Consider the following 17,271-nt stretch of genomic DNA (forward strand, 5'->3'; position numbering starts at 1 on the left):
CTACGAGTGACACCTCAAGGTCACCGCTCATCTGTAAAGCACATGGGGTCTGGCTTTCGCCCACACACAGCGGGGACACTCACGCCAATGGTCACGCTCCCCGCCCCGCATGGTCGCCACATGTCACACAAGCCCGCCCGACTACTCGCACGGCACCGCACCCGCCCCTCCCCCCTCCTTCGCCGGACAGCCCCTGGCCCCCAGTGACCCCCCAGGCAGCCTGGCCCCCACTCCCCACTGCCTGATGGGCTTGACCTCGGGGGCTTTTCCATCTTTTGACATCCGGGACCAGGCCATTCGTGGTTGTGGGGGACGTCCTGGGCACCCTAGGCTGTTGCACAGCATCCGTGGCCCCCCACCCACTCGAGGCTATCGCCCCATCTCCAGCTGTGACAGCCACAAGCCTCACGGCACCTGGCCGAGTGTGCCCTGGAGGGCAGAGCCACCCTGGGGTGAGAACCGCTGTTGTAAAAGAAGGGAGAAGACCTCGGTTTTCCTGGGAGCATTCCCATCTGGAGTCTGGTGCCAATATTGCCCACCTGCCACCCCACAGGCGGTTAACAACAGCAAGGGCAACCACAAGCAAACCCAGCGGAACCGCGTCCAGCGGGTGGGACCCCCAGGCCGGCTCCCCAGGGCCTGAGTGCCTTCGTGGGTGGGGTCCCCAGCAGGTGAGGCTCCTCGCAAGTGGGTGAGACCCCCCCCCCCCCGGGCGGGGAGGCCCCTGGCAGGAAAGGTGGCCCGGGCCGGTCTCCTGGCAGCAGAGGTGGCCAGCGGGTGAAGCCCCAGCTAAGCGAGCTCCCCGGCCACCCGCGTCCCGGCAGGTGTGTCCCCAGGGGTGTGGTGTGGGGCGACCCCCGCCCCGGCCCGGCCAGCTCACGTGAACCAGGCAGCTATGCTGGGCACAGTCTGGTAGGTGGAGTCCTGCTGCAGCCTCCGGCAGGCCTTGCAGAACATCAGGGCCCAAGTGAATGACCGAGGTCGCAGCGTCTCCCTCCAGCGGAAGTAGCTCAGGTAGCGGGCGTGGTCCTTGTCCAGCGCCTGCAGGTACCGGCCCAGTTCCTCGGCGCTCTGGAAGTCGTGGATGTGGATGAAGGCGTCGGGGGGCAGGAACTGTTCATAGTCACTCCTGCTGGGGCCCAGCACCACGGGCACGGCCCAGGCTTCTAGGGCGTTCCGCCACAGCTTCTCGGTGATGTAGTCGGGGTGCAAGGAGTTCTCGAAAGCCAGGTAAAACTTGTACCGGGACAGCTGCTGGGCCATGGCCTTCTCCGGCAGCGGCTTGTGGGAGCGCCCATACACGTCCACTTGGACGTGAGCTTTTAGCAGGTGGTAGTAACGCACCCTGGCTGAGTCTTCCCTCCAGTTGGACACCACCCAGGCCACCAGCTCCGTCTTGGCCGAGACGTTGACCACCGTGGAGGCCGGCTGGCCGGGCCACGGCTCCAGCCAGCCATAGGGTGTGAAGATGTCCGAGTCTCTGCGGTAGGACATGGTGAGGTTGAAGTATCCGTCCAGGGCCTTCAGTTGCGCGCAGTGGCTGGGCGATTCCATGCTGTACCAGACCCAGCGCTGGCCCGGCGGCCGTGGGGACGTGGGGAGCTGCTTCCTCGGGTTGTAGCTGACCTCGCGGTGATGCACCAGCACCGCGTCCGCCTGAGGGTACGCGCTGCGGTCCGCAGTCAGCCGGCAGTCGGCCGTGCCCGGCCACAGCTCCGAGCAGCGGGACAGAGGCACGGGGCGGTTGAATGGCCATGTCCACAGCAGGAGCACCAGGGGCGGGCGGGCAGAGGACCCAGGGGGGGTCGGGCAGGGCGCCCCCTGGGAGGACACCATCCCTGAGGACCCGTTGGGAGCCGCGTCGAGAGCTGCTGCCGCATCGGCCCCCGACCTGGCGGACCACAAGGGCGTGTCTTGGGACACTCGCAGGTAAGAGAAGAAGCACAGAGCCAGAAACAGTTGCAGCAGCAGCCCGAGGAGACACTGTTGCCAGGGCCATCGGGTCTTGGTCCAGCCGAGTGCATCCATGGGTCAGAGCAGCTGGGAGGAGGGGGGAGTGGAGACGGCATCGTTGATAACAAAGGAGACAATCGTGGGTTACCAACGTGTCAGCCAGGTGACGTACGTGAGTCCTGAGGCTGGCACTGTTGTTACCTGTATTCTGCGGTTGAGGAAACTGAGGCCAGGTGACTCAGAGGGAGACAGCGGCATCGCTGGTGTCCCGGCAGACAGCGCCTGGCCCTGAGCCCAGTGTCTCCAGCCACCTGGCCGCATAACCTATGTGGGGAGGGGTCCCCAGGGAGGTGGCATTGGTCCCAAGGGCCCTCAGGTCCCACCTGGACCCTGCCCTTCCCATAGTGTCCCAGCCTCTTCCCCAGTGCCCTGGAGTGGAGGCTTGAACCCGGGGATCTGTCCAGGAGGGGTACAAAGGGCTTGGGTTTGAAGGTTAGGCGAGAGCTCGCCAGGTAGAGTAGAGCTTCGGGCACAGGGCGTTCCTGGCTCCTGGCCAAATCAACAGCCAATCCTGAGGTCTGCCGTGAACGGGGAGCCTGGCCGGTTTGTGGGGAGAGCAAAGGAAGTGCTTAGAGGTGCCAGCGTGAACCTGATGTTGGATTTACTCAGTGTTTCTTTCAGTAGTGCTCCAAGATAGCCCCTCTGGTCCCGTGCTGGGTGGTCCCGCCCGCATCCCTGCATTCCCGGATCCTTCCTGTGCCCGCCTGTGGTCACAAAGTCCTCCCAGACCGCAGACCCCAGACCCCAACCGCTAGAGCAGAAATCTAGACCCTTGTCTCTGCCCCAGCAACCTCCTTCAGCCCAGCCCCTCCCGTCCCCCGTTTTAGATGAGAAGACTGAGGCTTGGAGACACTGATGCATGTCTCGCCCAAGTACACTGAGCCACAGGCATCATGACCCAGAGCCCAAACCCTCCCTCTCGACATAACCCCCAACGCGTCCCCCACTCTGTCCACACATCAGGCACTGTCAGCAGGGCCCTCTGCCATCGGGGCAACGCTCTGTGTTTGCAGCCTCTGATCCAGTGGCCGCCAGCCCCGTAATGCTATGGAGCCTTTGAAATGTGGCCGTCGTGTCTGAGGAACAGAGTCTTTAACGCTAATTTCAATTGAAAAAGTGAGTCAAAAACCGCTTCAAAACAGAAAGTAGGGGCGCCTGGCTGGCTCGGTTAGTAGAGCAGGAGACTCTTGATCTCAGGGTCGTGCGTTCGAGCCCCGTGTTGTGTGCAGAGATGATTTTTAAAAATCTTTTTAAAAATGCTTATTTATTTATTATTTAACGTTTATTTATCATTGAGAGACAGAGAGACACAGAGCGTGAGCAGGGGAGGGGTAGAGAGAGAGGGAGAGACAGAATCCGAAGCAGGCTCCAGGCTCCGAGGTGTCAGCACAGAGCCCGACAGCAGGGCTTGAACCTGTGAACCGTGAGATCATGACCTGAGGCTAAGTCAGACGCCCAACTGACTGAGCCACCCAGGCGCCCCTTGTCTCTCTACTCTTTTTAATACAGCTGGTAGAAAATTAAAAAAATTACGGGGGCACCCGGGTGGCTCCGTCGGTTAAGCAACCGACTTCAGCTCAGGTCACGATCTCCCGGTTCGTGAGTTCAAGCCCGGTGGCTGGGCTCTGTGCTGACGGCGCTCGGAGCTTGGAGCGCCTTCCGGATTCTGTGTCTCCCTCTCTCTCTGCCCCTCCCCCGCTCCTGCTCTGTCTCGCTCCTCCAAAAATAAACAAACATTAAACAATGTAAAACAAAATTACGCAGGTAGCACAGCAGCTCCGTTGCCGCTCAGAAACCTCGAGCTAGTTGCCTTTGCAGCCAGCAGTCCTACTCCCTGAGGTCTGCAAAAAAAGAACTGAAAGCAGGGACTCAAATATTTGTACACCTGTACTCCTAACAGCATGATTCACCAACACCATAATTTGGAAACAACCCAGATGTTCTCTGAGGGATGAATGGGTACACAAAATGAGGCCCATCCTCACCAGGGAATGTTAGTCTCAAAAGGAAGGATATTCGGATACCCGCCAGTCGTGTAACGAACCTTGAGGGCACTGCCCTTCTCTTGTAAGAGAAGCCGGACATAGATTCCGCCATCCTACTTCCACGAAACATGGAGAATAGGCAAATTGAGAGGGACAGAAAGCAGATTAAAGATTAGCAGGGGTTTGGGAGGGTGGAAAGGGAGCCCGGAGTCTTTGCTACCTGGGATAGAGTTTCTATTTGGAGTGACAAAAAAGTTTTGTAAATCGATGTGTTGGCTGCACTGCCGTTGTGAACCGCACGCTTGAAAGTGGTTAAAACAGCAAATTTTAAGTCAGGTACCTTTTGCCACAATTTCTAACATGATGTAACATTTTGACAGGCAATGTTACATTTTAATGTTTATTTATTTATTTTTGAGGGAGAGAGAGAGAGAGAGACAGGGACCCTTAACAGCCAGAACCACCCAGGCGCCCCTATTTTAAAATGTAACATCTGTCGGGGGTGGGGTGTTCTTGGGTGGCTCAAACATCAGACTTTAGCTCAGGTCATGATCTCATGGTTCGAGCGTCGGTTCGTGCATCGGCCTCTGTGCTGAGAGCTCAGAGCCTGGAGCCTGCTTGGGATTCTGTGTCTTCCTCGCTTGCGCTGCCCCTCCCCCACTAGCACTTTGTCTTTCTCTCTCTCTCTCAATAAATAAACAGTAAAAAAAAGTCATAAAATGACGTTAACTATTGAATTGTACACCTCAGATGCGTGAATCGTACTGGGTGTGAATTATAGATCAATGAAGCTGTTTCAGAAAATGTCCTCGGTGGCTGGCGGGCCAGTGCTCCCCGGGGAAGGGGGGCGTAAAGCTGTCGGGGCAGCGTGTAGCACCTGGCAGGTGGCCTTGAATGATGGAAAGGAGTGGAGTGCAGAATCACGTATTTGTGCCAACACTTCTGGAAGGGAACCCAGCACACAGGCTTTTCAGGAGATAGCGGAGACAGGACTGGGAAAGGGACAGAGCTTTGCCCATATGCTGCCGTGCGTCTCACGGCTTCTGGCCCTGCACCAAAGGTTAATACGTAGAAATGTAGCGAAAATGAATATAGAAATGTAGCGAAAATGAATATAGCCGGTGCTTTTCAGTATGGGCCCTGGGTGTGTGGCACCCCTCCTGGGAGACAGGAGGTCCTGGGCAATGACCTTGAAGGAACACAGATTTGGTGGGGGGAGACGGGGGGGGGGGGTTCCCACCCAAACTGAACCCAAGATATTTTTTTCTTGGAAACAGAATGAAAAATGCCCTTGTGCTATGAAGCCACACAGATCGGCAAAAAACAAAACAAAAAGCGAGCAAACAAAAACCACAAAGAAAGAAAGAAAGAAAGAAAAGAAAAGAACCAAATGAAAACCCAGCCCTAAACTTCCCTGCATTATAAGTCCTTTTCCCACCAGACAGGCCAGAGAGAGTCCCAGGTCTGGAACTCCAAAGGGCTCGAGGTTACCAATGGAGGCCAGGGCACAGGGGTCTCTGAGGTCTGGCGAGGCCTGGCACCTACCTCAGAAGTTCCTGTGCCCTACCCCACCACCCCACCGCAGGCCCCCCCCCCCCTGGACTCTGGAAGGCCCCAGGAGGGCAGCCAGCAAGCCTCACCCAGGGGGGCATCTGATGCATTATGGCGGGGGTTAAATTTGCCCCAAGAGGCCTTACCTGGGGAGGGGTGGCTAGCAGCTGACCAGGAATTTGAGGACTGAGGAGAGCTGGTTCCTCAGGGTGTGGATTAGACAACGCCAGGGTGGAGAAGGAAATATACTTGTCACGGCAGCACGGCTCAGCCCAACCCCCAGAGCTCTCATCAGGTGACCCAGGGTGCCCCGTCCCAGGAGCCAGGCCATCGCCGAAAAGCGAACCGTGGGACTCCCCTGAACTTGGCTGTGACACAGTGATTGATAAGGACTGCACGTATATTTGGCCATTCAAACGACCCAAATTGATTTTTCCAATATAGTTGGTCTTCATCCGTGGTTCCTGAAAATGCTTCGGGGCCATAAAAGTGAAATGGGTGTCTTGTCCTTACATGAGGTGACTTTTGGACCCACCCGAGGGTGAGAGCCTGGTGCTAGGAGGCTGAATCAGCCTGCGCCCCGTGACTAAGGCTATTGTGCCTGTGTATAAAGAAGGACAGGGTTCGGAAAGCTTCCAGGTTGGTACGAAGGTGGACATAGGCCCAGTGTGGCTTGCCTGGAAGGGCAAAGAAACCCTAAGCCCTCCCTGGTACCTTGCCCTGTGCCTCTGTCCATCTGGCTCTTGATCCATAGCCTTTATCATATCCTTTAAGGATCGGGTAAATGTTAAATGTTTTCTCGAGTTCTGTGAGCCGCTTTAGCAAATTAATGAAACCTTAGGAGCGGGTCCTTGGAAACTCGTCTCTAGCTGGTGCGTCAGAAACACAGGTAATGGCCTGGGCTTGTGGCCGGTACCTGAAGTTGGGGGGTGGGGGGTGGGGGCGGGGCAGGCTTGGAGCCGTGAGCCCCTAACTTTGTGGGATCTGATGCTGTCCCTGGGCGGATGGTGTTGGAATTGAATTGGATTCTCTGAGAACTGCCTGGTGTTATGTGTGTGGGAACCCCACCCCCCCCACATCGGAATCGGGTCCGGGAACGTGAAGAGTTGAATTCCCCTTAAGATCCTATCATGGATGGTATTAGAAGTTGGGGACTAGAGTCACTGCCTGGCCTCACCGGTGGCCCCGAGGCTTGTGTGGCTTTGGGCGTGCAGTGGGCCCATCCTTCAAGGGAAAAGGCTGACCTAAATCACTGGTTCTAGAAGTGGGTTCTGTCCAGGGGTGGGCAGGGGTTCCCTAGAGGGTGGAGAGGGGCAGGTGAGCAGAATGTCCAGCTACCCATTAGTTTAGCCCTTCAACGAACATTTCTTGACTTCTGGCTACATTCCAGGCCCCAGGGATACTGCAGGAAGCAAGTGGGAAAACAAACAAACCAAAAAACCATAAGGAAATCGTAAGCGAGCATAAAACTATAACTTGCAACCAGTGAGGAAGATGGGGCCTGGCCTGGCCTTCCTGGATGTGTGAGCTGTGACCTAAAGCCCCATAGGAGTTCTTTTTGTAAAAAGGAGGGAAGAGCTTTCTGGGCAGAGGAACAGCCTGTGCAAAGGCCCCGAGGCAGCAAGGGACAGAGGAATGGAGGGATTCAGTAAGGCTGGGTCTTCCCGAGCAGGAGAGGAGGCCAGAGCTGGTGCGGAGGCCAGGCCACACGGAGCCGTGTGTGGCCACGGTCAGCCAGGCAGTGCTCGACACACAGGGGAGAGAGGAGGCAGGGAGACCGCAGGGAGGAGGCTGCTGCAGGCTGGTCAAGGCCTGAGGTCTGCCTCTCAGGTGTCATCCCTTCCCTGTGTCCAGAGGAGACATCGTTTCCGTGAGGCAGCTTCCTGCTGCCTGGAGTGTTGTCATCCAAATGTCTAGCCATCCTGGGCCAGTGGGGTCGGTGGACGTTTGGGAGGCTGGCGGCCGCGCAGGGCCGGGCGTTTACAGAGGAGGCCGACCCAAATCTACTCCTGAAGTATTTGGTGACTTATTAAAATATAACTCACGGAGCTTTCAGTCTTAATGTCACCGTGTACTGGGACCACGGCCGAGCCTGGATATGGCGACACCTCAGCCTTCCCAGAGCCACGCTGCTGATGGGGAGACCAAGGGCCCGCGGAGCAGTCCTCGTCATAGTCACTTGGAATCTCAAATGCGCTAAGGAGCCTCTGGTAACTCATGCTGATCTGCCGGAAGCAGAGTTGTGCTCCCTGCCACCTTGTTACAGCCTAGTCGTCCTGCAGGCTACGGGGCCGATCTGTCCTCCAGGGAGCCTCCCCGGATTGCCTCCCCCTGCCCTCCCAGCCGGGTCACATCCTGCTTCTGGTTCCCGCCGCTGCCGATGTTGCCCGTCATAGCTTTGGCCACAATGCGCTGCTTTCCGTGCTGGGCCGAGAGCCAGGCCAGGAGGACACAAAAGCCGGAAGAACAAGACAAGCTTGAAGACAGAGTCAGAAATCAGGTTGCGGGGGTGCCTGGGGGGCTCAGTCGGTTAAGCCTCCGACTCTTGGTTTCGGCTCAGGTGGTGATCTCACGGTTCGTGGGATCGAGCCCCGCATTGGACTTTTCACTGACGGTGTGAAACCTGCTTGGGATCCTCTCTCCCTCCCCCACTTGCTCTCTCTCTCTCAAAACAAATAAACACTTTAAAAAAAAACCACAAAGAAATCAGTTGTATCTCAAGGGTTTAAACCCCGGGGCGGGGGTGCCTGGCTGGCCCAGTCGGTAGGACACATGACTCTTGATCTCAGGTTTGTGAGTTCAAGCCACACGGTGGGTGGAGATTACTTAAAAACACAATCTTCTGAAAAAAATGAAAAATAGACCCCCCAAGGCAGGTGTCTAGTGGGGGCCATAAGGTCCCGTCTGTTCCACATTTGCGATCGACGCTTGGCTGCCTAGGTCTGTAACGGTGTTGGGTGGGAGCCCTGGTCTTGCCTTTCAGCCACCGAGGGATCTGGGACCGGGCGCTGCCCCTCTCAGAGCCTCGCTGTCCCTCCTCGGGCACACTGGGCGTGTGGGCATGTGCCAGCATCGCTGGCAGTGCTCGCCGTCACCGTCTCCGGAAGGAAGGAGCGCCCCATCGAGGGGAGGATCCAAGCAGGGTGGCTCTGCTGTGGAAGTCACTGATCAGACACTGTGAGATGCCCCAGAGGAGCCAGGAGCGGCCTCGTCTGCCCCCGGGACCGGGCCAGCGAGGTTCGAGACGCCTCCGCCTGAAGCTCCTGATGGGCCGGGACGGCAGCCCGATGGAGGTCCTCCCTGCTGCTCCTGTCCCGCGGGCGGTCCTCCCCATCGCTCCCCTCCCACCTGCTTCGGGGCCCCCTGGTTCAGATGCTCTTGTCACCAGTGGCCAGCGAGGTAGATGGAGGCGGTCCACAGATAGACGCTCTCCACAGAGGGTCCCCACACACAACTCTGCCCCAGGACCCCAAGACCCCTGTGGTCCACCTGGGCTCTAGACGTCGGTCACTAAGTCATGGGTGGGGTGCAGACTGGAGCAGGAGGGGTGCTGACGGAGATTTTCCACGCACCAGCCCCCCGAAGCTGCCTGCCTGGGCACCCCAGAGGGCAACAGGAGGCTGGAGGTGCTCCTGGGGTCGGTGACTGTAGCCAGGCTGAGCCCCTGACTTCAGGCACCCCAGCCACAGAGCAGGGGAAGTTGGTGACCGGGGTTCATGGGAGGCCTGGGCGGCTCTTGGTCACTACAATTCTGCCCACCCCTCCCTCTGAGTCCTGCCATTCCGCACGGGCCGGAAAGGAAACCCCTGGGTGTCACAGGGGTCGGGGACAGGTCACCTCCCAAACCACCCCAGCTGGCACGGTGGTCGTCCTTGGCAGCCGCCGGGCACGTTTGGCTCAGTGTCCCTTGCCCTGGCTCCTCCCACCCGGAACACCCTACCTTGTCCTCACCCTCTTCCTTGTCAACCTGCTTCTGGGGGCCTCCGGCCACTGTCCCTCTTTGCATTTAGTTTTATGGCCTCAAGCCACCTGTTCTGCCTACAATTTTATTTCACACTCTATTGATATTTTTATTGCCTGCGTCACAAGGCTGGGAAGTCGGATGTGGGGCTGGGATTTGAACCTATGGGCCTCAAGATATGCAGCTGGACCAAACACCAGCTCCTGGGGTCAGAGGACCCCCTCCTGCCCAAAGCCAGAGGGAGCTAGTGCTTCTCCTGAACTTGCTGTGTGGCCTGAGAGATCTCCTGACCCTCTCTGGGCAAGGCTTGCCTAGCCTGGGCAGGCCTCCCTAGGAAGGAAACTGGTCCCAGAGCCCAGACTGGGGGGACCCCCTCCTTCAGGCTCAGGACAAGCTGGCACGGGTGTGTGGGATGAGGCGGGGCTGTCTGTACCCCCCAGCTGGGGTCTCTGCCTGCATCGGACCCCCCAGCGCCTTGCTCCCTAGGCTGGGTGGGTGACGGGGTTGCTAGCCGGCTGGAAATTTCTTTCCCCGGGGGCCTGAGGGCTGTGAGCCAAGGGTGGCTGGCGGGGGGCCCCTTGGCCTGGGATGTGTGATCTGAGCCACATGAGAAGGTGATGGGGGTGCAGGTGTGGTGCTTGGGTATGACGGGGGCACTTCCCCTGATACTGGCCCAGGTGGCTGGGGCCCAAGTAAGGTTCCCCTCTGAGGCTTAGAGAAAATTCCAGAAAGAGGGAGATGTTCAGCTCCCACACATCAGTTCAATTGGAGGCAGTGGCCCCAGGGACGAAGGGGTCCCTAGGCTCCGGCCTGTGCCACCCCACCCCAGGGACCGGCCCTGCCCCCGCCTGCAAGGATGCTCTGGGCTGGCCTCCCAGGTCTCCTGGCTTGCGGCCAGCGAGTGAGGAGGGCGGCCCCAGGCGTGGAATGTGGGTGGCAGGCGAGCAGCCCTGGGGTTACCGGCGGGCTTGGCAGAGGTCCCCCAGGGCCCCCATACCCTCACCCATCAGTGTCCCTTTATCCCCTCACCTGGCCCCAGTCGAAGGCGCTGCAAGGATTCCCAAGTACCCACTGTACAGACAGGGAAACCGAGGCTCACAAAGTGCCCGGGGTTTACCTTTTCCCCCTCAACCAAAAATCCCCCCCCCCAAACAAAAACCAAACAAAAAACCCACCCTGTCTCCCTTGGCTCTTGCTCTCTCTGGACAGCAGCAATTTCCCCCAACGCTAGAATGTTCTGGGATGTTCTGGAAGCCCCCATTTAAAGTCAGAATCCACCTGTAGCTCCTAAGTGGTAGACCTGTCTGTCTGACTTCAGAGCTCTTGACCACAAGAGCTTTGAAGAACAGACTTCCTTTTTTTCTTTTTTTTAAATGTTTTAATTAATTAATTAATTAATTATTGAGAGAGAGAGAGAGAGAGAGAGAGAGCGAGCATGAGCAGGGAAGGGGCAGAGAGAGAGAGAGGGAGACACCGAATCCCAAGCAGGCTCCTGGCTCTGAGCTGTCAGCACAGAGCCCGACGCGGGGCTCGAACTCACAAACCGCGAGATCATGACCTGAGCCAAAGTCGGACGATCAACTGACTGAGCCGCCCAGGCGCCCCTCGGGGAACAGACTTTGGCCTCTGGCAGCTGTGTGACCTTTGGTGAGTTATGTCACCTCTCTGGGCTTTAGTTACCTTCTCTGCAAAAGGAAGCAACCCGGGCACCCTCTTCAGGTGGGCTGGCACACCACCATCACCCTCCTGCGATCCTCAAGGGTCCCTGTGGGGGCAGAATTGCAGGCAGGGGCTGGAAACCCCCAGGCCTGGGCCCCTGGCCCTTTCTGGACCTCAGTTTCCCCCTCCGATGATATTCTCAAGAACGCAGCCTCCTCCTGCCCATTGTCAGGTGCTGGGGGCTGCTCTGCGGGGGCGGGGCGAGTGCAAGGTGACAGAAACCTGGCATCCCTGTGCTGCCCAACCCCCTCCGCCTTTCTGTACCCCGGCCCCCCGGCCCGTCGGGCTGCGCCCTCCTCTGGCACCCTGGCCTTCCCGGTTCACGTGGCTTAAATTTCAGCGTGCGGTGGGTGAGGAGGCGGGGGCTGGACACGCTTCATTTTCCGATTTCTGGAAATAAAAGCTGTGGGGCCCTCTATTGTCGAGTGGAAAAAAGCCGTTGCAAAACTGTGCGCGAAGAAACAATAGCGCCTAGGTGCATCCCTGCCGCCCGGTGGTGTCGGGAGACAGAAAATTCCAGGGAATACTGGGGGCCCTTTTATCCCCCTCTCACTCTGGGAAGGTTTTGTGGGAGCTCGTGTGTGGCGGCTTTAGAGTCAGAAAAGCCAACGAAGGTGTTTTGCAAGACGGAGAATGGTTCAGAGATCTGTTGGGACAAGGAGACAGGAAAGCGTAGATTTTGTTTGTTTTTGGAGGATGTCTTCCAGCCAGCATTCTAAGACACCTGTCCCTCCACTGGCGGAAACCTGAGCCAGGAATGCCAGCGACCCGGGCACTGGGCCTGGCCCCGCAGGGCACAGGTAGAGACGCCACGTGCAGAGGATGTGCCCAGAATTTGCCCTGCCTCCGCCCCCCCAGCCCCCCCGGCTGCTCCGGCGGGCGGCCGTCCCCCCCTTACCCTGGCTCTCCGAATGTTCCTGGCCAGGAAGACCTCATCGACAGTGGGACTCCACCTGCAGCCGCTCGGGCTCCCCGGCCCAGCTGCGACCCCGGCGCTCCCCTCGAGCTGGAAGGTGCCGGGTCGAGGACTTGGCCTGCGAAAAAAAGGTAGAGCCGGATGGTGAAATTTCAGGCGACATCTCATCCGTCCTCTGCTCAAGACCCTCCAGGGGCCGTCATCGGTCTCGGGGGTAAAGCCTGGCCCAGGTCCTGCTGAGTCTCCCCACGTGCCTCCTCACTCGTCATACCCCAGGACCTTTGCATGTGCTATTTATTCCCTCAGCTTGGAACTCTTTCCCCGATACCCATACGGCTTCCTCAAATGTGGCTCCCTTGAATCGCTGTCTTTCCGTCTGCCCCCACCAGCACTCCCCGACCCCTCTCCTGCTTTCTTTTCCTCCACCACAACTACCACCATTTCACTGGGCCATGCATTTGACTTATTTATATCATTTGCTCCTGCCTCTCTCCCACCAGAATGTCAGCTCCAGGAGGGATCCTGGCCTGCTTTGTTTCCTTCCTGCCGAGTCCCAGCACCTTGGACGGTGGCCGACACACAGGAGGGCCTCAATAAACATGCCTTGGATGAATGGATGAGTGAATGAATGAATGAATGAATGAACCAACCAACGAACGGACAAATGAATGGAAAGTACTAAGCACCACCGGAACATTCTCCTGTTTCCTGGCTCGTCCTTGCCTCCCCGCCCAAGACCAGGAGCCCTGTGGGGACAGCCTCTGGGTCCCCAGTAGGTACTCGGGAAGCAGGTCCTGGATGAATTACAGCATCTGAGTCGACACGGACAGAAGTTGGGGATCTTACTTGGGAAATGGCAAGTGAATCCTCTGGGGGACGCCGGGCTTTGGGGCAGGAGTGACCCTCGCCCATCCTCTTCCTTGCCCCCCACCCTGACTGCCCTGCCGCTGGCCGTCTCCAGGCGGCCTGCAGGTGAGATGTCCCTGACCCTGGGTGACACAGGGCAGGCGACGTGGGGATGGTGCCCGGGCGGCAGGCGCAGGCAGGCAAGGAATGCTTTGGCCAACAGGAACGAATAAACAGGCTCCTTGGATGTCAGAGGTTGGGGAGGGATGCTCTGAACCTACACGCTTGGCTGAGGATGTTTGGACAAGGCAGGCAGCCAGGGGGTGTCATCAGAGCTAAAATTAGCCTCTGATTCCCGCTCAGCCCCTCCCTCTGGGACCCGGAGAGGCGCGAGAACAGGCCATCGCTTAAGTGAGGGCCGGCGTTGTGCCAGGACAGGCTCCTCGAATATGTGAATGCATTTCATCCTCTCAACGGCCCCGATGGTTGGGTCCGGGTGGCAGCAGTGGTGGTGTCCCCATACGACAGGCGAGGAGACTGAGGCGCAGGGAGAACGCTTGGTTCAAAGTCCTAGGACTTGCAAGGGCCAGAGCTGGGATTCGGGGACTGCGCCCGCACCTTCGGGGCCGTGCGGAAGGTCGGGGAGATAACAGACCTCACTCGGTGGCTACTGGCGGGAGGCCGCGTGCGGCCCCTCCTTTCCTCTCCCCCAGGGACCTCACCTGAGTGACAGCTCCAGCACCCAAATTACGACACATCCATTGCAGTTGACAGGTAGCTGTGGCCTCAGTTTCTCCCATCCTACCGGGCCCCCCCTGGGGCCTCAAGGCCAGCATCTAAGCGGAGGACCCACCTGACATGAGCCCCCCCCACCCCACCCCCGCATGTCCTGGGAGCAGGGTCCCTCTGACTGGTCAATGGGGACTCACCCATAATGCAGGAAGGACAACTGAGGCCCGTTATCCATCCAGATGGGATTAGGAAAGGCTGCCAGATGGCATCCAGCTGAATCCGAACTTCGGAGAAACAATGGATCATGTTTTAGTGTAAGTGTGTCCCACAGATTGGATGGGACGGATGCTACCATGCAGTAAAATGTCGTTCATTGTTTACCTGAGGTTTAAACTTAACCGGCCATCTGTATTCTTGTTTGCTTAGTCTGACGACTTTAGCTGGCGGGGCAACGGGCGTCCGGGGAGGGCGGGCAGGTAATGAGGAGGCTGACTAGAAGCCACAGAAGGTGCTCCGATGGCCTCTCAGCCAAGGGACCTCTGATGAGTTTCCCAGGCGCTGGAGAAGAGGGCGGGAGGGAGTGGGATGGAGAGGGGTCCGAGGTGGGGGGGCTCTCTGTCCACACTCCGCGGCCTCCCAGGGTCCCACCTGCTCTGGGTCACTATTCATTGTTCATGGTGGTCACTGGGGCAGAGTGTGGGCAGGGGAATGCCTGGGACCGAGGCCCCCGCAGCAGGTGGCCTCACTGATGGGAGCCAGAGAGTGAGTGGGGGCGGGGGGGGGCATTCAGGGGCAGGAAGCGGACCCCCACCCACACCCACCCTGCCATTTCCTTTTACGTGGAGACGGGAGACCCGGGGCCGTATGTCTGCTGCTTTTCTCTGCTCCCTCCACCTGCCCCCCTCCTCCCCCCGGGCGGGGTCCTCCTGGGCCAGGGCTGAGGGCTGTTCTGGGTCTCCTGGCTTCCTTCCACCCTCCGGCTCGCCACGGACCAGCCCCAGCCGAGTGTGCTACCCACGGGGGTCTACTGAACCCCCACAGCCAAGCTCAACAGCAGAAACCGAGGCCCGGGGACGAGGATGAATGGCTACCCGTGGGGTAGGGGACCGGGGCTCCCCCGTGCCCGGAGCCTGTGCTCTTGGCTTACGGCCCTTTCTTTCTTCTGAGCCACCCTCCATGCTGTTCCTCCTGCCCGCGTCGCTCCTTTCCCCTTCTCCTGGGAAGCTCCTCTGCATGCTTCAGCACCCCCTCCTCCAGGAAGCCTCCCTGCACACCCAGGCCAGGTGGCTCTTCTGGGTCGTCCTCTGCCTGTGCAACCCCATTACAGTCCTAGTCAGCCGGAGTTGGAACTGCCCGGTCACATGTCTGTCTCCCCCACTAGACTGTGAGCCTTGGGAGGGTCCAGGCCCACTAGACGGGATCTACCTTGGTCACTACTGTGTCCCCAGTGCCCAGCACGGGGCCTGGGGCACTGCAGGCAGAAGTGCTCTGGAATCAGCCACAAGGCCCTGGCCCTACCCTCATTTGCTGTAAGACCCCGGGCAAGCAGCTATCCCTCTCTGAGCCTCGGTCTCTCCATCTGTAAAACGGGGTAACAGCACATCCTTCCTAGGCTGAATTGCAGCGAAATCATGTTAAAGGTATCGGGACCGTGCCTGGCTCCCGGGAAGGAGGCATCAGCAAATGATTATTTATTTATTAAACATTTTTTTGTAACGTGTATTCGTTTTTGAGAGAGAGAGAGACAGACAGACAGACAGAGCGTGAGCGAGGGAGAAAGGGAGACACAGAATCCAAAGTGGGCTCCAGGCTCTGAGCTGTCAGCACAGAGCCCGACGCGGGGCTCGAACTCAGGCGCCAGGAGATCACGACCTGAGCCGAAGTCGGACGCTTGACCCGCTGAGCCGCTCGGGCTCCCCCGCAAATGGTTATTTAAACATTTAGACAAGATACCGCTGCACACACCTATTGCGACGGCCAAGATCTGGAGCTCTGACAACCCCAAATGCTGGCAAGGGCGCAGAGCGACGTTTCTTCACTGCTGGTAGGGATGCAACATGGCCCGGCCCCTTTGGAAGGCATTTTTGGAGGCTTCTCAGAAAACTAAACGTGCTTTTATCATCCGATCCAGCAACTGCACACCCCACCCCGGTATTTACCCGAAGGAGTTGAAAGCTTATGTCCACGCAAAAACCTGCACACGGATGTTTATGGCAGCCTCAGTCGTAATTGTCAAAACTTGGAAGCAACCCGGAACGTCCTTCCGTAGGCGAGTGGGCAAACTGTGAGACATCCAGACAACCGAATGTCATTCAACGCTAAAAAGAAACGAGCCATTGAGCCACCAAAAGACACGGAGGAACCTTACATGCCTATCCCTAGAAGGCAGTCGGCCTGAAAAGGCTACACACTGTAGGATTCCAACTCTGTGACATTCTGGAAAAGCAAAGCTGTGCAGACAGTGAAAAGGTCAGTGTCTGCCGCGGCGGGGGCGGGTGGGAAAGGATGAAGGGAAAAAACCCCGGATGATCTGGGGGGGGTGGCCGGGAGACGACACTGCGTGATCCCGCAAAGGTGGCTACCTGCCATGATGCATTTGGCCAGACCCAATGAATGAATGCACATCACCACCAGGGAACCACCTGTCCACTCTGAACTGTCGTTTATAACAACGTATCAATACAGGTCCATGAGTTGTAACAAAGGTATCACAGTAGTGCAAGACTGCAAAAGGGGCCACTGTGTGTGCTGTGTGTTCTTGTGGGAGGGGAGTTGGTAGAGAGGAACTCCCTGCCCTCTACTGGCTTCTTCTGCAAACTCCAAGCCGCTCTAGAAAAGAAAGTTCGTTAATTTAAACAAGTTCGGGAAGCGGGAGGCTGTATTCACCAACATGCAAAACGTACACGTAACAGGCGCTCCTTCAACTCTGCACTAGGGCCAGTAGCAAAAACCTGGGAAGCAAGGCATGTCCTTTGAAGGGGATGACGATGTAGTCACAGGATGAAATATTATGCAGCCGTTAAAAGCAAGACGCCCGAGTCTTTACTGTGCAGGACGAAATCCAAGATGTGCTACCATCAGGCAACCAGACTCGGGTCTACGAAACAGCAGGGGCGGTGCGATCTACTCGCTGGGGGAGGAAAGAAAATATACAGACACGTTTGCCTCGGCATGGAACATTGCTGGAAGGAGAAACCAGAAACCGGGCTGGCGGCCTCTGGGGAGGGCGGCAGGGTGTGTGTGGGGGGGTGGCGGCTGGGGAGAGGGGTATTTTTTTGGAACAGCCTTTGGCATATTGTAAATTCTGTGGTCTCTGTCGGTTTTACCTATTGAAAAAAAGAAACTGTAGAGTATGTTTTAGCAAGGCTGCTGTGGGGGGGGGCGGGGAATAGTAAAATAAAAGCATTTGGATGGGTTTCTCAGAAAGGAGGGAGAACTTTAGGCCGGGCCACGGGTCTCCCCCCCAACTGGGCTGAGAGCCCTCCCGCCCGCCTGTCTGGTCCCCCCCAGAGCCTTGCCCTGGCTCACACCTTTCCTCCCCCGGTTCA

General features: G+C 58.0%; 1 protein-coding gene across 1 annotated transcript; it reads right to left on the reverse strand.

The window, feature by feature from the left end:
- Nucleotides 1–505: 505 nt before the first annotated feature.
- On the reverse strand, nt 506–3,238 carry FUT5 (fucosyltransferase 5). Its single transcript, XM_040461749.1, has one exon. It carries the CDS (start codon nt 2,026–2,028, stop codon nt 877–879), a length of 1,152 nt encoding a protein of 383 aa, XP_040317683.1. The 5' UTR covers nt 2,029–3,238; the 3' UTR covers nt 506–876.
- Between the last annotated feature and the right edge of the window lie 14,033 nt (nt 3,239–17,271).

This window comes from Herpailurus yagouaroundi, unplaced genomic scaffold (genome assembly GCF_014898765.1).
Source record: "Herpailurus yagouaroundi ecotype Mexico unplaced genomic scaffold, PumYag 295, whole genome shotgun sequence".
Classification (NCBI taxonomy): Eukaryota; Metazoa; Chordata; class Mammalia; order Carnivora; family Felidae; genus Herpailurus; species Herpailurus yagouaroundi.

What these genes read in the sequence shown, in the direction of transcription:
- FUT5 (XM_040461749.1), bottom strand. Translation starts at nt 2,028, where the DNA reads ATGGATGCACTCGGCTGGACCAAGACCCGATGGCCCTGGCAACAGTGT.